A 24739-nucleotide genomic window follows, 5' to 3' on the forward strand; every position below is an offset into this window, starting at 1 on the left:
TTACTCGGCATCCTCGAGCTCAGCGCGACGACGAGCCTCAACCTCCTCCTTCTCCTTCTTCTGCAGGAAGATCAGAGCGTTGATCTTGTCCTTGATGGTGTGCTCAGTGCTGAGGGTACCGGCGATCTGCTCACGGCCGATCAAGCTGGCAACAATGCTGGCACCGACGATGAAGGTGAGGACGAAGCGGTACATGCCGTACCAGGCGGGGGCGCGGCCGGCAGCAGCGGCGCGAGCGTCGTTGTAGTACAGGAAGGTGAAGGCAAGGAACTGAGAGATCAGGGCATACTCAACGGGGAGCAGCAGGGTAGGCCAGGCAACGGCAGGGGCGATAACACCGGCAGCGTAGCGCTTGTAGCCGTACTTGCCGCCGTAGCCGGCCCACTCGAGACCCCAGTGGATGGCACCGAGGAAGGAGAGGATCTGTTGTTGGGTGGTCTGATTAGCTGGGGTATTCTTGGGACAAGTGGGGTTTGCTGTCAGATTGAGGCTGGGGTTACTTACAACAGCACCGTAGCCGACCTGGATGGGCTCGATCATGTGCAGCATCAACTCGGCGCTCTGGCCGGAGAAGATCAGACCATCACCAGCCAAGGCGGCGGTCTTGACCTCATAGGCGAGGGCGACGGTCTGCAGGGAAGTAGCAACGTAGGGGATGACACCGGCCATTCCGAGGTAGAGGGCCTCCTTGGGGACGGCCTCCAGGCTGAAGGTGTCCTTGATGACTTTCTATAGGTTGAGATATAGTCATTAGCGTATTGGACTCCAGAGGTATCGCCGAGAGGCTTATTTGCCCCGCAGAAGTAGCGATATCTGGGGAAGAATGGAAACACATACAGCCTCGGTCTTGATACCGGCCATCATGTCGGGCTCCTCGCCTTCCTGTGGATCTTTGATCAGCAATTGACTCAATTGTAGTACTCGATTTGCCTCATTCCCAGCTCACCTTAGCGGAGGTGGAGGCATAGCGGACAAGAGCGGTGGTGACGGGCTTGCGAGCAGCCAGAGCGAGGCTGGGGGAGGTGGTCGGGCGAGCGGGATAACGAGCGGAAGAGGTCAAGGGAGCCTTGAAGACATTGTTGGACAGGGCCGAGCGGGCGACCGAGGCGTTGGAGCTCGAGATAGCCCTGAGGACAGAGCGGGCAGCAGTGGTTCTGTACAGCATTGTCGTTTAGACAGCTGATTTTTTTCCCGATATCCGCGGTTAGCAGGTGGAGGGTGGAAGAGCTCGGAAGCAAGCAATTCGGGGGTATACACACCCAATTGAGCTGATGGAAGAAGGAGAAAAAGGTGCAAGAGCGGAGATGAGGGTATTCACCCAGAAATTGGTCGAGATTGACTCGTGGGAGTGGAGATGTCAGGCCGGGGAAGCAATTCGATCCTGGAGACCACGAATGAATGAGGTGATATTATGCTGAGGTGCGGTCACGTCGTTCTCCGGCATACCGTAGACGCCAACACCGCAGGTGTCATAGACAATGCCTCAGGCATGAGTGGTCCAAACCACCACGCGGGCTGACTCAGCCACGAGGGCTGCAGCCCTAGACAGCTAGTCTCGAAGTGGAATTGAAGGGGGTCCTCTCAGCTCAGGCCATGCCATGGCAGAAGCACCGACGTCACTCAGGGCCCGATTCTACTGTGAGACAAGTGACTGAGAGAAAGAGAGTCTCCGTAACTGCTCCGTACCGCGTCACGGCGTTTACTTACGCAGCGCTCTATCCACCCTCTTCCTCCCCCTATTAGTGATTAGTTTCTTCCCTTCGTATTATCATCGGCCCAGCACATGCCTTCTCAGGTACACTCGCCTGTCTAGAGACGAGTCTCGTCCTCCACTCTTTCACAATTGGGTTACTGGGCCAAGCCTGATACCCAACCTTCGACTACTTACTATTCCCCCTCCTTTCCCTTACCCTCTTCCGTCTACCTGAACTGCCGCGGGAATACGTCAGCTAGCCCTTCCACGTTCCTCTTTCGTTTTCTCCGCACTTGATTCACTATCTATACTTCCACTTTTTGTTAGCCCATTGCTTGCACCTGCCGCCCGCAATTTGTATCGCGTGCATACTTAGCCAACCTTCTGCATGGCTCTTTTCTCTATTATCTGCGAGTGCAACTAGAACTCGCGCATCATTGAAAGGTCTTTCCCATTCTATTCATTTGCTTGCTCGACCGCCCTTTATTTCCCCACCCATCTGTGATTATCGTATCGATGTCATACTGACTCTGCGCTTCATTAAATTAGGCTGGCCTAAACGATCAGTTACGAATAATTCTATTATCCCCTACGGTCTCCACGCAGAAGCCCCCGGCCCGGGTTACGGCCGCATCCCGCAACCATGTTGGAGGGTCTTGTCGCCAACTTGCTCAACCGCACCCTGGGCATGTACATCAAGAACTTTGATGGCAGACAGTTGAACATCGGAATCTGGTCAGGCGATGTGAAGCTCCATAACTTGGAGCTCCGACGGGAGGCTCTAGATCAATTACGTCTGCCGCTCAACGTTGTAGAGGGACATGTCGGAGAGCTCACCCTGTCGATCCCCTGGTCGAATCTACGAGGGAAGCCAGTCAAGGTTGACATTGAAGATGTGTTTCTGCTTGCGGCTCCCAAGGAAGATCAGGACTACGACCCGAAGGAGGAAGAGCGGCGGGCGCATCACCTGAAGATGGAAAAGATCGAGAGCGCGGAAATGCTCAAGGAACGCAATACAGAGGGTATGAGCCAGGAAGAGCAGCGTCGGAACCAAAGCTTCACTCAAAGCCTGGTAACGGCCGTCGTCGACAACCTTCAAATATCCATCAAAAACGTGCATTTTCGCTACGAGGACTCGATTTCTTCGCCTGACCACCCCTTCGCCCTCGGTGTGACACTGAAGGAGCTCAGTGCAGTCAGCACCGACTCCGAGTGGAATCCCACTTTCATCCAGTCGACCTCCGGAACGACCCATAAACTGGCAATTCTCGGCGCCCTCGCAATATACTGGAACACCGATGCAAATCTTCTGGGTACAGGTCGAGGTTCCGACATAGGCGCAGAAGCACAGGGAATTGGCCATGCGGAGTTGATCGAGAAGCTAAGGTCGGGCATTGATAGCGAAGAGAATGTTCAGTTCATGCTTCGGCCGGTTAGCGGACGTGCTGGCCTAGAGATGGACAAGTCTGGAGGACATGATAGGGCGGCGATCAAAGCGAGGTTGCTCTTTGATGAACTCAGTTTCGTTCTTGACGATCACCAGTATCGTGATGCGCTGATGCTTGTCGACCTCTTTCACTATTTCATCCGCCACCAGGAATACAGGAAGTTCCAGCCAAAGTGCAGACCAAAGGAGGATCCCCGCGCTTGGCTGAGGTTTGCCGGGGAGGCTGTACTTAGCAAGATCCACGAACGGAATAGGCGCTGGACCTGGGACTACATCAAGGAGCGACGAGATGACCGCATCGCGTACATTGACTTGTTCAAGAAGAAAAAGCGCGAAGAAACCTTGACAGGCGCAGACGCCGAAAATTACGAACGCCTGCAAAGAAAACTCAGCTACGAAGATATACGTTTTTGGAGATCGCTGGCGAGGAATCAATTAAGAAAGGAGAATGTCGGTGTCAAGAAGCCTGCGCAGCAGCAGTCCTGGTCAGAATGGTTCTGGGGCAGCAAGAAGGAGGAGTCTGAGGAGACTACCATGACCGAAGAACAGCGGCAGGAACTATATAATGCTATTGACTGGGATGAGAAAAAGGCAATTGCCGACAGTGTCGATGTCCCAAGAGACTGGGTGAAGCTGCAGGTTAATGCAGGTCTTAGAGCTGGAAGCTTTACATTAAAACGTGACCCGCACGGGAAGGCGAACGAGATCATGCAGTTCGTGTTCGACAACTTCAGAGCCAAAGCCTTGCAGCGTCCTGATTCCTTCTTCATCGACCTCAACCTCGGTGGCTTGCGAGTTTATGATGGAACAACGGAAGGGAGTCTTTTCCCCCAGATTGTCAAGGTCAAGGATTCACTACCAGAACCGAAGAACCGTCTATCCCAAGCTTCTGACAGTCAGCTGGAGCATGATGCTAGCGATGATGCTTCTGACTACAGGGATGGCTTGTTCCACTTAGAACTCGAGAAGAACCCTCTCGAAAGTGACGCCGACTCGGTTGTGAAGGTCAAAATGAAGAGTATTGAGGTCATCTACAATCCGAGGTTCATCGTTGAGGTTGTCAAATTCTTTGAACCGCCAGAGAGACATATGGAATCGATTGGGGCCCTTCTGGACACAGCCGGTGCCACCGTGGAAGGCATCCGACAGCAAACCCGAGCGGGCTTGGAGTTTGCGCTGGAGGAGCACAAGAAGGTTGACGCGCAATTTGATATTCATGCTCCTCTGATTATCGTGCCTGAAAGTATCACACAAGAGAGCTCCCTCTGTTTGATTCTCGACGCTGGTCACATCAGTGTCAATAGCGAACTCGTCGATCGACAGACAATGAGAGACCTTCAATCGAAGCAGAAACGGCAGTACGAGGAAGGCGACTATAAGGAGCTCGAGCACCTTCTGTACGACAGATTCCTTATCAAGTTGGACTCTACACAAGTCCTAATTGGACCCGGCATTGAGACCACCAAGGCGCAGTTAACTACGGATGTCCAAACCCGGAACTTGCACATCATTGATCGCATCAATGTTGATTTCGTCCTAGAAATGTGTATTGTGCCAAAGGTCACTGAGCTCACCAGAACTCGCATTTCCGGTCACCTTCCAGAACTGCATGCTTCAATGTCTGATGCCAAGTATAAAGGTCTCATGAAGCTGATCGACATTGCGATCCCCAGCTTCGATGATGGTAGCGCGCCGAGCAACACCGCCAACAAGACGAACGAAACCACCGTATCTGGCAACAGGGCGAGATCTTCCTCGTTCCAGCCGTCTATTCTGAGGGAGCTTCCCAATGTTGACGAAGACTCTGATGATGAGTCCGACGATGAACAGAGGAAGAGCGTTGACAAGCCAACCAATATACATCGTCGAGACTTCGAATTCAAGTTCACGGTCGGTCGCCTTCGTGGCTCATTATCTCGCTCCGATCCGAAGGATCCGCTCCGCGACCAGTTGTTGGTTGAGCTAGTTGCCGAAGGGTTTGCGCTGGACTACTATATGCGGCCATTTGACATGGTTGCAGAAGTTGTTCTGAAATCTTTGAGCGTCGATGATTACATTGAGGAAAATCCAGTCCCAGAGTTCAAGAGGATTCTGTCCTCCAAGGGCTTCGATGCCGATGAAGAAAAAGACCTTTTCCATCTAAAGTTCGTTCGAGTTAAACCGGAGTCTCCTGTTTTCCAGTCGACATACGAAGGTGTAGCGATGAACCTTGATATATCAGTTTCCACCATCAACCTTGTTGTTACTAGGAAGACTCTCTTGACACTGCTTGATTTTGTTCTACTGACATTCACAAACCCGGAACAGCCGAACAACCAGATTACCCAGTCAAGTGAGACGAACCAAGACATCAGCACTGTTCAGGAGCCGCCGCAGCAAAGCGGAAAGATCCGCATCAAAGCTGACTTGAAGAGTATAGCTCTCATTCTCAACAATGATGGTGTGAGACTGGCTACTCTGAGTCTCAACACGGCCGACGTGGGCATTTCGCTCGTAGACAAAACCATGCTCATACAATCTCGCATCGGCAGTTTGACTTTGATTGACGATGTCAACACGGGAGCTTCAGAAAACTCTGATCTTCGCAGGCTTTTAACTATCGAAGGCGAAAACTTTGCGGATTTCAAATATGAAACTTTTGATCCTGAGAGTACAACTTACCCGGGGTACGATTCAGAAGTCTTCCTCCGATCAGGCTCAATGAAAATCAACTTCTTGGAAGAGCCTTATCGCAAGATAATCAATTTCCTGGTCAAGTTCGGCAAGATGCAGGCTATTTTCAACGCCGCCCGGCAAGCTGCAGCCAACCAGGCCAATCAGCTGCAAGAAAATGCCTCCAGAATGCGTTTTGATGTCGTGATAATGACTCCAATCCTGGTCTTCCCAGGCGCCATAAGGGAAGATCTTCCCCATGATACAGTGACCGCTCACCTTGGCGAGATCTACGCTAAGAATACCTTTGTCCCTCTCGATGAGAATGATAAAGATGGCCCTGCTGTTAATCTTATCTCTTCCGGAATTCGCAACATCCGTTTGACTTCAAAGTTCCACTATGACGAAGGCACCGCAGAGGAGCTGGAAATGATCCAGAAAGTCAACCTGGAATTTAGTATCTGCTATCTCGAGCATCAGCAAGACAATCCCAGACCGGACATGGAAGTTGAGGGGTCTCTGTCCCCCATCAATCTTAGGATATCACAGAAACAGCTCAGATTCCTGCTGGATCTGTCGAAGAGGGTGCCCAGCGCATTTGCGACTGATACTGAGCAACAAGAACTAGAAGCCATGGAGTCACTTCCCTCATCCGTGACAGACCCCACTAGAGAAGCCGAATCTAGGGCAGTCCAGACTAGGCAAGCTCAAGAAACAACGGCACCAGGAGCAAGCCCTAACGACGAGACGTGGGTCCGGCTTGATATGATTTTCAAGGTGGATAGTGTTGGACTAGAGCTCATTCTTGCGAATGACGATGCGCCAGTCGGTTGCTTGGAAGATGCTAGTCTATCCAAATTCTCACTCAATGACACGCGTGTCAAGTTGCGCATGTTGACCGATGGCTCCCTGGAGTCTGAGCTTCTCATTCACTCACTCTCCATTCGCGATAGTCGCAATAAAGATACAAACAAATTCAGAAAGATCATGTCGCTGATCAATAACGACGTCAAGCAGCAGTTTATGGCCAGCGTTTCCATGACTCCAGGTCCGAACAATCATCTCATTGCGATGCTGACCATCGACAGCCCGCGAATAATTCTTGCCCTGGACTACTTGTCAGCTCTGCAATCCTTTGCCAATTCGGCGTTCGCAACAGAGGAGCCAGTTGTTGTTGAAGAAGACGGCGATGAGTCACCCGACGAGTCGGAGCCAAGGACTAGCACTGCTGATAGCATTGAAGAGTCTACAATAACACCATCAAGCGGAGGCGCTGCGCCTGCCGCCGATCGTCAGATGACCGTGTCTTTCCGAGTCAACCTTGTCGATGCTCAAGTAATAACTATCGCAAACCCGGCCATTACGCACACCGAGGCCATCGTTCTTGGAACGAAGCAGCTGCTATTTTCACACCAAAATGTCTCTACACTACAGATAAGCAAGGTAGGGATGTTTCTGTGCCGCATGGACAAGTTCGAAACAAGCAGACTTCGAATTCTGGATGACTTTACCCTGGAAGTATCCGTCGATAGTCGCCCACAGGAAAAGGGCTCCTCCTTAACCTCCATAAATGCCCATATCGAGCCGTTGGTTCTGCGTCTTTCTCTTCGCGATATTCTAATGGCGATACAAATTGTCAACAAGGCATCTGAGATGAGAGCGCAAGGTACACAGTCTGTTGAACACGAAGAACCGAAAAAGCTATCGGATGTCAAGAGCACAAGACCGATATCTTCCAGGAGACGATCCAGCGGCAGACAGACCTCGGCAGCAATGGTCTCGAGGAATGAACGACACTCGAGTGCCACAGCTGAAAACTCGGGCGGAGAGCTCGTTTCGCAACGCTCTGCCGTGCTGAAGCGGGAGGAGTTGAATGCTCAAATCGATGGTATCAGGGTAATCCTTATTGGAGACCTTCACGATCTTCCACTGCTCGACTGGAGTGTCAAGAAGTTCAACGTTGATATTCGGGACTGGTCGTCAACGCTTCATGCCGATACCAATTTCGAGACATTTGTCAATGTGTACAACTTCTCCAAGTCAGCTTGGGAGCCCCTTATTGAGCCCTGGCAGCTAGGGTTCCACGTCGCGAAGGAAACCGCCCCTGAGATCCTTTCTATAGATGCCTACTCTCACAAGACGATGGAGCTTACAGTTACTTCGGCAACTATTGCTCTGGCATCAAAGTCTTTCCAGTTCCTATCAACGGATGAAGATGTTCTCTCTAAGCCAAGAGGTGCTGATGCGCCCTACCGAATTCGCAATTACACTGGCTTCGATCTGCATGTTTGGGCCGATGTCAGCGCTGACGAAGAGGGGCCGGCTGCTAAACTGGCTGATGGCGAAGAATACCCTTGGCGATTTGAGGATTCTACTGCTATGCGTGAGACGCTTGCGCCAGAAGGCCATGCTGGACTGGTTGGAGTCAAGCTCGAAGGAAGTGGTTTCGATAGCGTGAGCCGCATTCCCGTTGTTCGTGAGGGTGAGATCCTGTATGGTCTGAAGCCTAAGAAGGACGGCATTCTTCACCAACTGCTTGTGGAGGTCAAGCTGGGTCCCGACAACGTCAAGTATATCACCTTCCGCTCGCCATTGGTTGTTGAGAACAGCACACAAATACCTGTAGAGTTGGGCGTGTTCAACCCTAACGATGGCCATCTTCTGAAAATTGAGAAGATCCTTCCTGGTGATTCGCGACCTGCGCCCGTTGGGGCAGCGTATATGCACTCACTCGTTATTCGCCCTGATCAGGGCTTCGGCTATGACTGGTCCCGTGAACAATTGCATTGGAGAGAGCTCTTGCGTCGGCCAACGCGGACAATAAAGTGTCTTAGTGAAGGCGGACAACAAGCTCCTCCATTCTATTTCCAACTGCATGCTTCATTCAACGCCCGAGATAAATTGACAGGAGTCTATCCTTACATGCGTCTCCGGATCTTTGCTCCAGTTGAAATTCAGAACCTTCTGCCTTACGACTTCAAATACCGCATCTATGACAAGAACACCAAGAAGGATTGGACGAACTTCCTACGCAAAGGTGGTGTGAGCCCTGTCCATGTCGTTGAGCTATCTCATCTGCTACTCCTCAGCGTCGACTTAGAGGACACCGTCTTCAGGCAGAGCGACTTTGCAATCATCAATGGCAACTCCCAGGACTACAGAAGAGAGCACGTGCTTTCATTGAAAGACGATCGAGGCATTCAGCTTCGGCTGAAGCTCCATTACTTCAACGTGCCTGACAGCGGTGGAGCTTTCAAGATTTCTGTCTACAGTCCATATCTCATCTTGAACAAGACCGGACTTCCTATGGAAATTCAGAGTAAGGCCTTCTTACAGTCAGCGCGGTCAGCGGCTGGACAGGGCCTGATGGCTGATTCGAGACATGGTGGGCGGTCGCTTCCTTACATGTACTCCTACCACACGGATGACCAGAAGAATCGTTCCATGTTGAGAATTGGTGAATCTGCTTGGAGCAAGCCTCAGAGTTTTGAAGCTATTGGGAGCACGTTCGAGGTCGTTCTTCCTGACAGGCATGGTAGATCCGAGATCCATTCAGGTGTGTCTGTCGCCGAGGGCGACGGAAAATACAAACTGACAAAGGTCGTGACCATTGCACCGCGCTTCATTCTGAAGAATAAGCTAAACGAGGATATCCTGGTCCGGGAGCCTGGCTCGTCAAATGTCCTACAAATAAAGAGTGGTGAACTGACACCCCTACACTTCTTACGCCAAGTTGTGGACAAGCAGCTGTGCCTCTGCTTCCCGGGGGTAAACAATCAATGGTCATCGCCCTTCAACATTGCCGATATTGGAACCGTACATGTCAAACTTGCCAAAGCTAATCAACGCCAGAGACTCATCAAGGTTGATATTATCATGGAGGGTGCAACTCTCTTCATCCACTTCAGTTTTGAGCCCCGCAACTGGCCTTTCTCAATGCGAAACGAGAGTGACATGGAATTCATCTTCTTCCAGGCTGTGAGTACACTTTGTCCACCTCAAAACATGCATCGCTAACGCAACGCAGAACCCGAACCTTGAAGACGACGAGGAAGACAGGTCCAATGGCTGGCGACCCATTCGCTACCGCCTTCCTCCTCGGAGCATCATGCCCTATGCCTGGGATTATCCAGCCACCAAGAACAAGTCCCTTGTCTTAACATGCAAAGGCAAGGAAAGGCACATCAAGCTTGCTGAGATTGGAAACTTGATACCAATGAGAATTCCTCCAACCCAATATGGAGAGACTCAGAAGATCATTGATATCAACATTGTTGCAAATGGTCCAACCCAGACTTTGGTCTTGTCGAACTTCAAGGCATCGAAGAGTATTTACAAGCAAAAGGGACAAGCCTCGCAGAGCAGCTTGAGCACTGGCTTCGAAGTGAAAGAGCTTGATTCGGATGTCAACTTCAAAGCCCAGCTCCGGCTTGGAGGCATTGGCATCTCGTTGATCAACCAAAACTTGAGGGAGCTGCTCTATCTGACATTCCGCGACATCGAAATCAAATTCAGAGAATCAAGAGTTTACCAGACTCTGAACACCACAATCAAGTGGATTCAAATCGACAATCAGCTGTACGGAGGCATCTTTCCCATTTTGCTGTATCCCAGTGTGGTTCCAAAGACTGGAAAGGAGATGGAAGCACATCCAATCTTCCATGCTATGGCTACCCGCGTCAAGGACGACTCTTATGGTGTTCTCTATATCAAATATGCCACAGTTCTTCTGCAGCAGATGACCTTGGAGCTTGATGAAGATTTCATTGCCGCGATGCTCGACTTTGTTAAGGTGCCTGGTGCTTCATGGTCTGAGCCGCACGAAGGAAAACTCTGCGATGAGGACTTGAACATTCCAGAGCCGCAGAATGAAGGTGCCGCTCAGGACGTGTATTTTGAACTTCTTCATCTGCAACCTATGCAGATTGACATCTCTTTCATGCGTACAGAGCGCGTGAATGCGGAAGATGCTCTGCAACCGTCCAACCCGCTGATGTTCTTCGTTCACGTCATGACAATGTCAATGGGCAATGTCAACGATGCTCCGGTACGTCTGAATGCATTGATGCTGGAGAATGCGCGCGTCTCCTTTGGAGTGCTTGTCGGCAACGTCCAGAGACACTACACGCAAGAGTTCCTTCGCCAAGTACATGTGGTCCTCGGCTCTGCAGATTTCTTGGGCAACCCTGTTGGACTGTTCAATACTGTCAGCTCTGGTGTGGCAGATATCTTCTACGAACCATACCAGGGTCTGGTCATGACTGATAGACCCCAGGAGTTGGGTTACGGTATCGCAAAGGGTGCCACCAGCTTTGTGAAGAAATCCGTCTTTGGATTTTCTGACAGTATGGCCAAGCTTACTGGAAGTATGTCCAAGGGTTTGGCTGCTGCTACATTGGATAAAGAATTCCAAGACCAGCGGCGGATGTCCAAGTCTCGGAACCGGCCCAAGCACGCCTTATATGGCATCACAGCAGGCGGTAATGCATTCGCAACTAGTCTAGCAAGTGGAATTGGAGGACTTGCCCGTCATCCACTCCAGGGTGCTGAAAAGGAAGGTATTCAAGGATTCTTCAAGGGTGTTGGAAAGGGCGTTTTAGGTTTGGCGACGAAGCCTGCGATAGGAGCCTTTGACCTTGCCTCAAGTAAGTCTATAATTACACTTTCGAAGCAAACCAGGTACTGACCCAAGTTAGATCTGGCTGAGGGCGTGCGAAACACAACAACTGTGTTTGATGCCGAGGGACTCGACCGTGTTCGTCTCACTCGCTTCATCGCCACCGATGGTATCGTGCGGCCCTACTCTCAGCGCGAAGCGTTAGGACAATTCTGGCTCAAGACGGCCGACGATGGAAAGTACTTCAACGAGGATTATATCGCACACCTGGAACTTCCGGGACGGGACATGCTGGTCATGTTGACTTATGATCGGATTATCCTCGTGCGCACCAAGAAGCTGCGGACCGAGTGGGACATGCGGTTGACCGACATCCAAACTATTTCCAAGGAGCGTACGGGTATGAGCATCACTCTCAAGGGTGGTGCGAATGGCCCCTTCATCCCGGTTCAAGATGAGAGCTCCAGAAATTGGCTGTACCGGCAGATAGCAATTGGTGAGTGCACATACGGCCCAGCAACTGCTACATAATAATGCTAACGCCCATTCAGCTGTCAACGCCTTCAACGAGAAATACAATTCTCGCGGCTAAATAAAACACATTTTCTGTTTCTCTTAACGATGTTATGTCGGCTGATGGTTGGGTAAAATTTCCTACAAGGGTTGATTCAAAGTCCGATATGACATGAAATGGATGGTGGAAGGCAGAGGTTGTAATGATAACGCATTGCTATTATTCATCTTTTGGTCTCTTTCCCATGTTACAGCAGATTAAGCGAGAACCGTTCTATTCGCGCAGTCTATCTTTTTTTCATTTCTAATGATGTTTGTTACTGTACATACATGCATTTATCTGATCCGCTACGCTGTGATCAGGTTCTTATGTTAATTTTCTAATCGATTTTATTCATCTGCAAGATACAGCACAGTTGACTGCATTAGCAAGAATATGAAACCGCTTGCATCCCACAACATGACGACAGGCATAGATAGCACAGAAACACAGAACCAACCCCTAGCCGAATTACGCCCATATCCTGCCCATACTTATCACAATAACCACTTCAATTCAATCAATCAATCAATCAAAATGCCCCCCCAACTCAACATCCTGACACGGCAAAACCGGCCAACTCCTTCCCCCCGCATCATCCAACAACGTAACCGTGACCTTTCCCCGACTATCATTCAACTCCTCCACATTCCCATACCAAGATGGATTCAATTGATAAATCTGCTTCACCAATTCCCTGATATTGTATCCATCTGGAGAATCGAACGTCCACCATGCCAGATGGATTGGTTTCACGTCGGTGATTTTGGCCCCGCTGGTCTTGGAGTATTTTGCCAGCCCCTTGAAGAAGGTTATCATGTCGTCGCGGGTCGCTGCTGCCACGAGCCACCGGTGCCAGTCTCCTGCGGAGTTGGATTTGTTGGTTTGGATGAGGTGGGAGTAGTAGGGGCTGTGGTAGTGGTGGTTGTGGTTGTGGTGGTTGGGAGAGGTGGATTGGGTGGGTTGGGTGGAGGTGGGGTCCATGATGTTTTTCTTTTGTCTTTGGATGGGAGGTAGGGGTGTTGAAGGGTGATGCTAGTAGGTTATTTAGAGAGATGTTGTATAGTAGTAGTAGCTTCACGTTGGGGTATGGGCTTGGAGTATGCTGGAGTATAGTAGTAGTAGTATTTGGAAGGGATATAACTCTTAGCAGGGGAGGGTGTCAGATACATGAGTTATATATATCGTTTCTAGGGCGTATATGTACCTTGGGAAGAACCAAAGATTTATTTTTCGCTATTAACGAATGATAGGCTTCAATGTCTTTGGCTTGTGATAGTTGTCACTGAATGATGTATTCATGATAGATTTGCGCTTAGTTCCGAGGGATGATTGTCCGGTGAGTCGACCTGAGCCCGAACGCGGTTGGCGTTCGATATATAACTAATGTGGGATGGTTGGCTACATAATAGTTGTTCACAAGTAGTATTGTTGCTACCATGGCCTTTCTGGTTTATATATGCCTGTAGGTAGTAAGCTTGCATTAATGGTAGCTTGGAAATGGTAGTAATAACTAATTGGGGCAATAACGCATCTTGTTGTTCTGAGTGATTATTACTGCTGATATTCTTCTTCTCTTAGTCTATCTCGTACAGGAAGGTCTGGATAGACTCCTTGTCTTCAATACATTTGAGGGTTGGGCCGTTGTTCTCCCACATGGGACGTAACGCCTTCTCGTTTCCTGAATCCGAGTGAGGAGATGCCAACTACTAGTATATCGAGAAAATCCATGCAAGTGAAGTTCGTATTGAATTCGATGCACGCTATATGTACGTATGTAAATAATACAATAGTGCCAAATTCACCTGTATGCCTGCCACCCAGTCTTTGAACCAAAGCATTGAGATTAAACAAGAAAAGAGATGAGGAGTAACGGTAAAGTAGACGCAAACGGACAGTCACGGTGAATACAAGGGCCGAGAAGGAAATCAAGATGGAGAAAGTGAAACGAGAAGAGACCAGAGCATTTGTTGAGGTGATGGTCATGATCTCAAGACCATCGTATCAATGAGGTAGAAAAAGAGATAGGTTGAAGATGGTATTGGGTTGTTTCTCGATACGAATGACACATGAGGACGAGGAAGGATAAGAGCAAAGAAGGCGGTGCATATCAAAACATTCCTATGATATTGTAGCTGTAACAGGCGATGATCGTAAAAAAAAGGGGAGAATCAGAGGTAAAAGATCGCTTATTCCTGGACGGAATTTCCGCTGGTCACTGTAGGTGGTAGCCGGGCCGTCTGTAGGGCTTCGGGCAATTTCAGCGGCGCCGCGGGAGCTGATTGCAGCTTGTCGAGCTTTTCGCCTCGCAGAACCTTCTCCATCTCCTCCTTTGTCAGTGTCTCGTATTCAATCAAAGCCTTGGTCAAGAGCTCCAGCTCCTCCCGCTTCTCAGTCAGAATGTTGCTAGCACGGGCACGACCCTCCTCGACTAAACGACGGACTTCGGATTCAATCTCCTGCTTCGTTTCCGATGAGAGGCTGTCATAGTTGCTCGACAGGTCAACGTTTCCGAGCTTCTTAGAGTAGCCGAAACGGGTGACCAAGGTAAAGGCGGTTTCAGTGGCTTGTTGAATGTCCTATTACATGTCAGTGACTACGTACTTTGAGCTAACGTGTTAAACGTACCGCAGAGATTCCACTGGTCACCTTGTCGGGGCCGAAAACTAGCTCCTCGGCAGCCTTACCGCCCATGGAGACGTCGATATCCGAAAGGTATTCAGTGTAATTCCTCGAGACCATGTCCATCTCAGGCAGGAAGTGAGTCACACCCAAGGCCATGCCTCGAGGAACAATGGTGATCTTGTACAAAGGCGTAGAGGAAGGGGAGAAGTAAGCAACGAGAGCGTGACCGGCCTCGTGGTAGGCAGTGAGGATTTTGTCCTTGTCCTGAATGATACGGCTGCGAGCCTCAGCACCCATCATGATCTTGTCCTTAGCCCAGTCGAAGTCCTTCGGGCCAACCTTGGTTTGTTTGTTACGGCTCGCATAGATGGCAGCTTGGTTAACAAGGTTCTCCAAATCGGCACCAGAGAAACCGGGGGTACCACGAGCAATGACACCAACATCAACATCCATGCTGACCTGGACCTCCTTCATGTGGTGTCGGAGAATATCCATACGACCACGGACGTCGGGAAGACCAACAGTCACCTTGCGATCAAAGCGACCAGGACGCGTGAGAGCCTTATCCAGAAGTTGGGGGTAGTTGGTTGCGGCGATGATGATCACTCCGCTGCTTTGGGAGAAGCCATCGAGTTCAGTAAGCAGTTGATTCAAGGTTTGCTTCACGTAGGCGGCATCCCTCTCGTTCCTCTTGGCACCAATGGCATCCAACTCATCAATGAAGATGATGGCGGGGGACTTGCTGCGGGCTTGAGTGAACAATTCACGAACGCGCTTGGCGCCGACACCCACGTAGACCTCATCGAATTCAGAGCCAGACATGTAGAAGAAAGGAACACCAGCCTCTCCTGCAACAGCACGAGCCAGCAAAGTCTTTCCGGTACCAGGAGGACCAACCAGGAGAACACCCTTGGGCAGCTTGCCACCAAGCGAGGAGAAGCGATCGGGGTTAGTGAGAAATTCGACGAGTTCCTGAAGTTCTTCCTTGGCTTCATCGCAACCATGCACATCGCTGAAACGGACAGTCTGCTGCTGAGGCTGAGCTTCGCTGTTCTGCGGGCCCCTGATGTTCTTCAGGGCACCAGTCGTTTCAACCAAGATTGTGATCATAACCAGAGACAGATAAGCGAAGAAGGCGAAGTAGAACAGGAACTTGACCCATCTGAAGACAGCACTTCCGGTTGACTCCTCCACAACCACGTGCAGAGGATCTTCCTTGTTTCCAGTGCCAGTCTGCTTGACTGCTGAACCGTAGTGGGTAGAAGAACCGAATTGTCCACCGTGAAACTGGGTTGCGACGGCCTGTCCGATGGCTTGCAGCCGCTCGGGGCTGACGGCCTGGCCGGACGCAGGGACCGCTACCGCAGAATCCACGCCACCAACGCGTTGCAAGGCTTTCATGTAGAGTTCGTCCGTAGCCGCATTCGTGGCAAAATGACCGCTTTTGTACCGTTCAACGACAATGGCAGGGTGGTTTGCACGGAGGAGGGCCTGGTAGAAAGCATTCTGAGCGTTTGCGCTGCTAGGGTTGTTGTTGGCAGTCTTCTCCTTCTGCGCCAACAGATTGTGAGAAGAACCACCAAACAGAAAACGCTGTTGCTGTAACCGGGAGAGACCTTGTACTTGGGGGGCGTGGCGAAGACGGTTGACGGACATGGATATCGTGGAGTAGGAACGAGCAGAGGGAGAGGCAAGATGACGGGTAGCAAGAGACGGCGAGGTCCACATTGTGGTTCCTGGAATGAAGTCAAGTTAGAGCAAGTCTTCCAGGTATAAGAAGAGAAATGTATACCATTGAGCAAGGAGCGAGACCATCCGCTTTGAGCGGTCTTGTTCAAGATGCTTGCCTTCAACGCCTCGGAAGACACAGTAGCCAGGAACTCGGGCAGCTGCACACCACTTGATCCCTATACGTATATCAGCGCACTAGCTCCATCATTATACGGCCGACTAGGGAGACATACCGTGGAGGTTGCTTCCGCAACCGCGCGTTGGGAGGGCTGAGGGGCGGCATATCCGGAGCGGGAGGCGTGTTCGACGTTATTCCGGGGCGCATTAAACAACCGTGTCATTGACGGCCAGAGATCTGAGGTCACGGCCGCAAGACCCTGCCGGAGTGTCAATAGTTAGCGAAGGCAAATTCAAGCGTGGACAGATAGCAAGGCTTACCGGCTTGGGGAAGGGGACTTGGAAGGCCATGGTTGTCCGAACTAAAGCGGCACTTGGCCGCGACGTTGATGATAGTAACCCTTCGGCACGATAGGGAGAGGGTGGGGCACAGTGACGATGACGATGAGATCAATCCTTAATCAAGATACATGCCATCCCCGACCACAACCAGACGACAGATTTGAGATGAGGAGAGGAAAGAAGAGAGGCCAAACCAATGACGATGCTTGGCTGGTCGTTGCTCGGCGGCGAAATTCGACTGCCGACCCGGTGCTCTGCCGGCTGCTGTCGCCCCCCGTAGCCAGAATGACTGCCTATATGCCTCAGGCATGCAACATCGAATTCCACGCCATTCCCCAAACTTCCCCGCCCGCATGGATGCGTTCTAGAAGGCTGCACCACCAGAGCTTCCCGGAATTTTCCCGCTATTGACACGGCCATATATCTGGTATACCTGCGTCATGACTTCTTCAACCGTACTCATGCCATGACGATCATGGCAGCGCACGATCCTCAATCCACTTTCTGGACCGTATACGCAGTACCATACAACATGAGTCGTTGCCTGTTTACAACCCGTGGTTCAGATCGGATGCCGATGACTAGAACATCATCATAGAGTCAAGCTCAAAGGTGCATCCTCTTTGTCACAAACTATCTATATAACGGGACACGCCCTTCAGACGCGTTCACAACGCAGCTGCGGATTAGATACTTTAATGCTCCTTCCTCTCTTGGCACCTTTGAATCAATCTCTATCTTTGACCTCACCGATCTGGACGGATCTCCGCAACGAATTTGACATTGATAAGTTGGAGAGAGCAGCGACCGGTATTCTAATTAATATGACCGTGGCATGAAACCAGCTATACGACACATATGATGTCGAAACGGACCATCTTCCTCATGGGTGCGCCCACGTTGCGGAATCTCCAGTGGAATGAAGACGAGCTGCTGAACGCACCGATATCTCCATTTCATAGTCTGGATACGCAAGACGTAGGCCATTGGCCTTTCCCCGATGGTCAGCCCGTGAAATGGAGACTATTGCAGGATCTGCGCAATCGAGGGCCTCTCCCAGAAATCTACAGGTGGGAGCCAGGTCAAGATGCTCGCTTCTTTACTATACGGGACATTGCAGGCTCTGATGGGACATCGCGGACAAAGCCGGACGATTCAGTGCTCTCGCAGTTCTACAACCATTCATTTACCGTTCATGAAACCTCGGAGATCTCGACTCCGGGGTTTCACTCTGGAGATTCCATGCGCAGTAGTGGTTTATCGGCCGGGACTTCTTTTGCGACAAGCAGCGAGAAGGACGGGCCAACACCAGGGTTACCGATCCAAGGGCCGCTCACCGACCTCCGGGATATCCCCACTGCGGCGTATCTGAATTCGATCGTGCCGCAGACGATGACGGTGAATCTGATTGTGGCGATTATCGCCATCCACCCTCCACGGCGGGTGGTAACGCGGCAATGGAAGCAAGAGCTGGATCTGGTTGAGATGGTGGTTGGGGATGATACAAGAAGTGGGTTTGGGGTTACGTTCTGGCTTCCTCCTGTGAATCATGCGGTCATGGCTGGGGAAGGTGACGACGAAGGAGAGGCGTTGGGGGAGTCGCTGGCAACGCTGCGTCCACGGGACATTGTTCTGATGCGGATGGTAGGACTGAGCTCCTTCCGGGAACGGGTATACGGGCAGAGTTTGAGGAAAGGGGTCACGAAGGTTAACCTGCTGCACCGCCAGCGGGTCGACGTAACCGAAGCAGGCGGGCTCTACAGTGCGAAGCAACTCCGGGATATTCAACAAGACCCTGCAGCCAAGCGTGAGGAAGATCTGCCGCTGATGAAGGTGAGCAAGGTGCGCGAGTGGATCAGGAGATTTGTGTTCGATCCGGTAGGCGGTGACGGGGGCCGGGGAACTTTTACACGTGGCTTGGCTGGAAAGGGCCATTCACTGCCCCCAGACACGCAGGAGTGAGCAGACAGGCAGGCAGAGAGTGATGATTTATATATAGAAATGGCCTGGAGTAAGGTCTGCTGCCTACTGCTTTATACATGGGCTGGGAACTAAGATTCTTCCCTAATATATCTAATTTCTCGATTCATTATGTTCCTTGTTTAACCTGCAATTCTGAGGCGCTCCTGAAACCTGCCACCAGCCTTAATGAACCCGTGACTACAACTGGGGGATGTTAGGAAAGGGCGGCAACAAAGAAAACCGGATGATCAGGAGACACGGATGGAATTGATGCTTATTCCTCCTGCATACATTCTGGGTAACCCGCTAAGGTAGGTACTACGTTGTGTGCTAAAATGAAGAGGGAATGCAACCCGACAGTTTGAACGCCATCGGTGGCCAAGTTACTACCAAGTATGAGGCCACCCTTTCATTGGATAATGTGATGGCACTAGGTAGTTCTGGATGGGTTACTAGTAGTCTTTTTATTCTTTCTTGCTTTTTTTTTTGCCTTTTCCCATCGACGATAAAATTTACAAAGGGGGATATGCACGTACTGCGTCAATCGTGCGTGCATCAGCTGTAATGTAAGTCTACTTAATAATATTATCATGATCATGATCATGATATGCGAGATTTCGTAACCTGAAGCAAGAATGGCATAATATCACCAACCTCATAACTGATCATAATCTAAAAAAGTTCAATAATAATTAGTTGAAATAAATGTAATTAAGATGAAGACTACAATATTTTATGGAGCTGTAAAGATAATTCAGGGGGCACTGTTGCCCCACTGGGGGCACCTGAACCCGCCGCAGTGATTAGTTGGTTCTAGGCCGTACGATACCCGACTATACCCTAAACGGCAGAACCTGCTGGGCGAAGTGGCGCTGCCGCAAACGTGCGCAGGTTGAACCCGGTGTTCCTGGCGAGTACCAGTGAGTGCAGTGCCAGTGAGTGCCATCTTCAAGTCACAAGGCTGTAACTCTGCTACACACTGGCCGGTTTAAGGGGTCTTGCCAGTGACCTCTTTTTTTTGACTTGCCCATAACTTACCGGCCCGTACATACACAGCCATTACGGCCCGCTCTCCCCGAATCGCAACGCCAGGTGGTCTCCTCTTTCTCTTTCTGCCTTCCTCTCCTCTCCTTCTCCTCCTCGTTCTTATATTATATCCCGACCGTTCTTTTTCCTCCTTTCCTTTCCTTTCTCTTCCCCGTCTGTGACCATCCGCTTCAAATCAATCAATCGATCAATCTAATCTCTCCAACGTCCCCATCTTTGGATCGTTGGAACAACTGCTCCCTCCTCTTCCATACACTCTCTCCACCTTTCCTTACTTAACCCCCCTCTTCCGTCGGCGGGCTTTTGTTCCACCTGTTCAACTCGTTCTTTGCTCCGGTCATTCGTTTGGAGCGAGCCTCCCGATCGCTACTCTACCCTACAATTAATACCTCCCTACAGCAACCATGAAGGGTATGTACCAGTCTACCTAATTGTTCCTTCGGACTCGCTGACTTTTGACTATCTAGCCCTCATTCTCGTTGGCGGTTTCGGTACCCGTCTGCGTCCTCTGGTGAGTTGATCACCCCCGCCGACGATCGTGACGTCGAACATGCCAGTCGATTCATGGACGGCCCGTGGGAAAGCGCACACAAGCTAACCGTTCTCAATGCTGCCTAGACCCTGACCCTCCCTAAGCCTTTGGTCGAATTCGCCAACCGGCCCATGATCCTGCACCAGGTTGAGAGCTTGGCTGCTGCTGGTGTCACAGATATCGTCCTGGCCGTCAACTACCGCCCCGATGTTATGGTGTCGACCCTGAAGAAGGTACAATTGCCCTAGCTGCACGGATTGCCGTCCGCGAATGCTCACAGCCGCCCCTAGTACGAAGAAATCTACAATGTCAGAATCGAATTCTCTGTGGAATCCGAACCCCTCGGCACGGCTGGTCCCCTGAAGTTGGCGGAGAAGATTCTGGGCAAGGACGACAGCCCGTTTTTCGTCCTGAACTCCGATATTATCTGTGACTACCCCTTCAAGGAGCTGGCCGAGTTCCACAAGAACCACGGCAACGAGGGTACCATTGTGGTCACCAAGGTCGACGAGCCCTCCAAGTACGGTGTCGTCGTCCACAAGCCCAACCACCCCTCGCGCATCGACCGCTTCGTCGAGAAGCCCGTTGAGTTCGTCGGCAACCGTATCAACGCCGGTATCTACATCCTGAACCCCAGCGTGCTGAACCGTATCGAGCTGCGCCCCACCTCCATCGAGCAGGAGACCTTCCCCGCTATTGTCAAGGACGGCCAGCTGCATTCCTTCGACCTGGAGGGCTTCTGGATGGACGTTGGTCAGCCCAAGGATTTCCTGAGCGGTACCTGCCTCTACCTCACCTCCCTTGCCAAGCGCAACTCGAAGCTGCTCGCCCCCAACAGCGAGCCTTACGTGTATGGCGGCAATGTCATGGTCGACCCCTCCGCCAAGATCGGCAAGAACTGCCGCATCGGCCCCAACGTGGTGATTGGACCCAATGTGGTGGTTGGTGACGGTGTGCGTCTGCAGCGCTGTGTCCTGATGGAGAACAGCAAGGTCAAGGACCACGCGTGGGTCAAGTCGACCATTGTTGGATGGAACAGCTCCGTGGGCCGCTGGGCTCGTCTGGAGAACGTTACGGTGCTGGGTGACGATGTCACCATCGCCGACGAAGTCTATGTCAACGGTGGTTCCATCTTGCCCCACAAGAGCATCAAGCAGAACGTTGATGGTGAGTGAATTGTCTACATTCACATGGCTCATTGCTAATTTAACTCTTTAGTTCCTGCTATCATCATGTAATCCTTTTGTCACGTCGACATGCCCTTCACCTTCGATATACACCACCTACACTGAAGTCACCAGATGCATAGAAACCGGAGTTGATCGTGTCTTTCTCTTTCGAGCAGTGTAGAACCCAGAGGGGGTTCTAGACAACAGGACGCTGCTTGGATACAATGCGGTCTACGCCTCTGAACCATCTCCCACTCGCACCCGTCCATTCTTACCTTCGTCTTGTGCTCGTCCGTGTCCGCATGCTAGAGGCCTTGATGGTAGAAGCGTGTCTGATTCGGGTCATCCTTACATCCCTTATAATCAATCCTGAGGTCTCTGATCTCTTACCTTGTTCTCCCGCATCTTTCTCCGACGGACTGCGTGTCACCAGTGCTGTTGCTTCTTTTATTTACCGGCTTTTTCTTCTGCTACCTTGTTTCCCCGGGGGATGGTGAGCACATGGACTAATACTCTATTTGATTTTAATGACGTATGTGGACATGGTTAAAGGAATGTAAATACGGGAGGCAGGATCAGAAAAACAATCTTATTATCTCTATTACTCTATTCTTCTATTATAGATGCAGTATACAGATGCAGATGCAGTATGCAATATGCCCGAACCCAAGCACCACCCTTTCCCACAAATCTAAGCAGTAGCAGCCTCCTCCCTCTCCAAAATCTCCTCCCACTGCAGCCTTAGCTCCTCCATCCCCTGCCAACACTTCCTCCCCAACTCCTCAAACTCGACCTTATCCTCCGCCGTCAAATCCCTCGCTCCACGCTTCCTCCTCCGACACCGATCCTCCATCACCACCGCCTCCCCAACCACACCCCCATGACCCCAACCATCCACCTCCGTTGAAACCGCCGTATCCCTCCCCAACCGATCACACGAAGACCCCCATTTCACCTTCCCGCCCCCATGAGCCCGATACACCTCCTCCGCAGCATCCAGCTCCTCCTGCCGACTAATAGCCAACCACGTCGGCGCACACGCCCCCGCATACGTCGACAGCGTATGCCACGGCGACCCCAGCAACCGGGCAATATAAAACGACGCGATCATGCACCAGAACAGCGGTAACGCCAACGGGAGGATGCCCGTTCCACACACGCCAGGATGCGAGAGATACATGCGTGGCTCCTTGCCCTCCCTTTCACCACCCTTCTCATCCACACCTTTATCAGAGGATGTATAAAACCCCTCCACCCACTTCCTCGTAGAGGGCGTCTCCGCCGTGAGGGCAAGAATATCCGTAAGCGTCTTCGAACTCTCATACGGCACAGTCGACCTCAATCCCTGAATATCCTCCACATTAAAATGATTCACGGTGGCCTCGATACTCGAGACCCAGATGACGCGGCCCGGCTGGGTGGATTTCCGGAGTAGGCCCATGACGCCATGCGAGAGCATGTAGTGACCGAATACGTTCGCCGCGAAGACGCTACCTAGTCGGGGCTCATCCGGTAACGTGGTTTGAGGCGGGGTGATCACCCCCACGGGCGCGATCTTGTGCGCGAACCATGAGACGTTGTGCACGAGGTCGGTCAGAGTCCCCCAGATTGCGCGCGGCCAGTCGATTCCTGTCCATCCGCCGATGCCGGCGTTGAGGACGATGGAGTCGAGTTTTGGGAGGGTTTGGGTGAGGCGGGTGGAGAGGGCGCGGACGGAGGGGAGAGAGGACAGGTCCACGGTTTCGGGGTGGAGGGTTATTCTGCTGGATGTGGTGGGGGAGGAGATGGGGGGGAGGAGGGTTTGGAGGTGGTGGAGGGTTGAGGAGGCTTTTTTGGCGCTTCGGGTCGTGAAGATTATGGTTAGGTGGGTGGTGGGTGGGTGGGTTGTGAGGAAGGTGGTTATTAGGCGTGCGCAGATGGCGAGGCCGAGGCCGCTGGTGGAATTGGCTTGTTAGATTGATTGTTTGTGAGGTTGGTTGGGGGGGAGGTTTGAAGGGGTGTGCTGGTGGGTGGTGTTGTAGGGTTGGGAGGGGTGCAATTGAGGGATGGGTACCTGTTTGCGCCGGTCACTAGGACGTAGATTTGGTTGTCTAGGTCATTCTGTGGTGGCTCGGCCATTGTGATGGGCCCAGTTTTGGTGGGTTGGACGGAATTGGGCCGGGTGGAAGGTAAAGCTGGTGCTGGATAGTTGAGGATTAATTGGGGATTGTATAAATCTCCGATAAGGGGTGATTACATAAGGGGTTGATAGGGATTGGGTCATGTGATATGGATGTATTCAGGTACGTTGTGGGGAGCAGCATGTTGATTTTACTTGAGTGTAGAGGAGAAAATGGTAGTGAAAATGGATTATTGGAGTATAGTTGGGGAGGCTAATTGTGGGGAATTCAGTGGACGATAATCCCGGTCTCATACTACATGGCATATGCCATATGCCATATGTATGGTCTGAATAGCTTCACGACACACCCAATCTAGTATACAATGTATGCTTATACCATCGCTACTACTATAATGCATAACAGAGCCACATTTGTTGAAAAATACTCATAGCAAAGTAAATCCGTAAGAACAACTACATACCCACCTCTTCTTACCAATCTACCTCCAATCCATCACCTACTATACTGGTATATACTTCTACAGATCCACTCACCCACCCTCATGACCAAAACCCACCAAATAATCCTATCAAACAACATGATACAGCTTACACCTACAAACCTCACCACTCACACCAACCCTCCAACTTACTACCTACGCTATATTCCTCCCAAACCTAAATCCAACCGCCTCCAGACGACCCAACCAACCAAGCCCCCTGTCACCTCGTATACCCTCCTCTTCATCTGATATATCATCATCCTACGAGGTTGAAGTTTATTTTTGCATACACACACACGCACACACACACACATACATAGTATGAGATAAGTTATCAGCATCATCATGCGGCTCTTTCACACCCAACCATCATCATCGCCACATACCCTGATAATAGGATAGTATGGTCAAAAAGCTTAACCTATAATTAGTGTTAACGAGTGAGTGGTTTACGGTTTAGATAACAAATCAGTCAGTTAGTTAGATGTAATGTGAAGTGATGTGCTGGTCTTACTCATACAGCATGATCGTGATCTTGCCACTATGCATACTGCACATACATACATACCACTAATTATTGAATGAAGCGACTGGACTGGATACTCAAAGTAATTGTACTAAGAGTACTAAGTATCAATTTGTAAAAGC

At 51.0% G+C, this 24739-nt stretch overlaps 7 protein-coding genes across 7 annotated transcripts; 3 read left to right on the plus strand and 4 right to left on the minus strand.

The window, feature by feature from the left end:
- AtWU_02962 (DUF3429 domain-containing protein) lies at positions 1 to 1165 on the minus strand (the record flags this gene model as incomplete). The annotated part of the gene is made up of 4 exons (XM_035498075.1): positions 1 to 423; positions 505 to 729; positions 838 to 882; positions 947 to 1165. The coding sequence occupies 4 exons, from the start codon at positions 1163 to 1165 to the stop codon at positions 1 to 3; spliced, it is 912 nt and encodes a 303-aa protein (XP_035353968.1).
- Positions 1166 to 2336: 1171 nt separating this feature from the next.
- Positions 2337 to 12001, plus strand: AtWU_02963 (membrane morphogenesis protein VPS13; the record flags this gene model as incomplete). The annotated part of the gene is made up of 4 exons (XM_035498076.1): positions 2337 to 9770; positions 9820 to 11437; positions 11489 to 11905; positions 11961 to 12001. 4 exons carry the CDS (start codon positions 2337 to 2339, stop codon positions 11999 to 12001), a joined length of 9510 nt encoding a protein of 3169 aa, XP_035353969.1.
- Positions 12002 to 12490: 489 nt separating this feature from the next.
- AtWU_02964 (uncharacterized protein) lies at positions 12491 to 12946 on the minus strand (the record flags this gene model as incomplete). Its single annotated transcript, XM_035498077.1, has 1 exon — positions 12491 to 12946. The coding sequence occupies one exon, from the start codon at positions 12944 to 12946 to the stop codon at positions 12491 to 12493; it is 456 nt and encodes a 151-aa protein (XP_035353970.1).
- A 1205-nt stretch (positions 12947 to 14151) lies between these two features.
- AtWU_02965 (i-AAA protease YME1) lies at positions 14152 to 16786 on the minus strand (the record flags this gene model as incomplete). Its single annotated transcript, XM_035498078.1, has 5 exons — positions 14152 to 14541; positions 14591 to 16323; positions 16380 to 16494; positions 16552 to 16695; positions 16757 to 16786. The coding sequence occupies 5 exons, from the start codon at positions 16784 to 16786 to the stop codon at positions 14152 to 14154; spliced, it is 2412 nt and encodes an 803-aa protein (XP_035353971.1).
- Positions 16787 to 17635: 849 nt separating this feature from the next.
- AtWU_02966 (uncharacterized protein) lies at positions 17636 to 18739 on the plus strand (the record flags this gene model as incomplete). Its single annotated transcript, XM_035498079.1, has 1 exon — positions 17636 to 18739. One exon carries the CDS (start codon positions 17636 to 17638, stop codon positions 18737 to 18739), a length of 1104 nt encoding a protein of 367 aa, XP_035353972.1.
- Positions 18740 to 20190: 1451 nt separating this feature from the next.
- AtWU_02967 (mannose-1-phosphate guanyltransferase) lies at positions 20191 to 21556 on the plus strand (the record flags this gene model as incomplete). Its single annotated transcript, XM_035498080.1, has 5 exons — positions 20191 to 20197; positions 20254 to 20297; positions 20405 to 20551; positions 20609 to 21485; positions 21537 to 21556. The coding sequence occupies 5 exons, from the start codon at positions 20191 to 20193 to the stop codon at positions 21554 to 21556; spliced, it is 1095 nt and encodes a 364-aa protein (XP_035353973.1).
- Positions 21557 to 22178: 622 nt separating this feature from the next.
- AtWU_02968 (3-keto-steroid reductase) lies at positions 22179 to 23605 on the minus strand (the record flags this gene model as incomplete). The annotated part of the gene is made up of 2 exons (XM_035498081.1): positions 22179 to 23421; positions 23541 to 23605. The coding sequence occupies 2 exons, from the start codon at positions 23603 to 23605 to the stop codon at positions 22179 to 22181; spliced, it is 1308 nt and encodes a 435-aa protein (XP_035353974.1).
- Between the last annotated feature and the right edge of the window lie 1134 nt (positions 23606 to 24739).

The sequence above is a fragment of the Aspergillus tubingensis genome (genome assembly GCF_013340325.1).
Source record: "Aspergillus tubingensis WU-2223L DNA, scaffold_4, whole genome shotgun sequence".
NCBI lineage: Eukaryota > Fungi > Ascomycota > Eurotiomycetes > Eurotiales > Aspergillaceae > Aspergillus > Aspergillus tubingensis.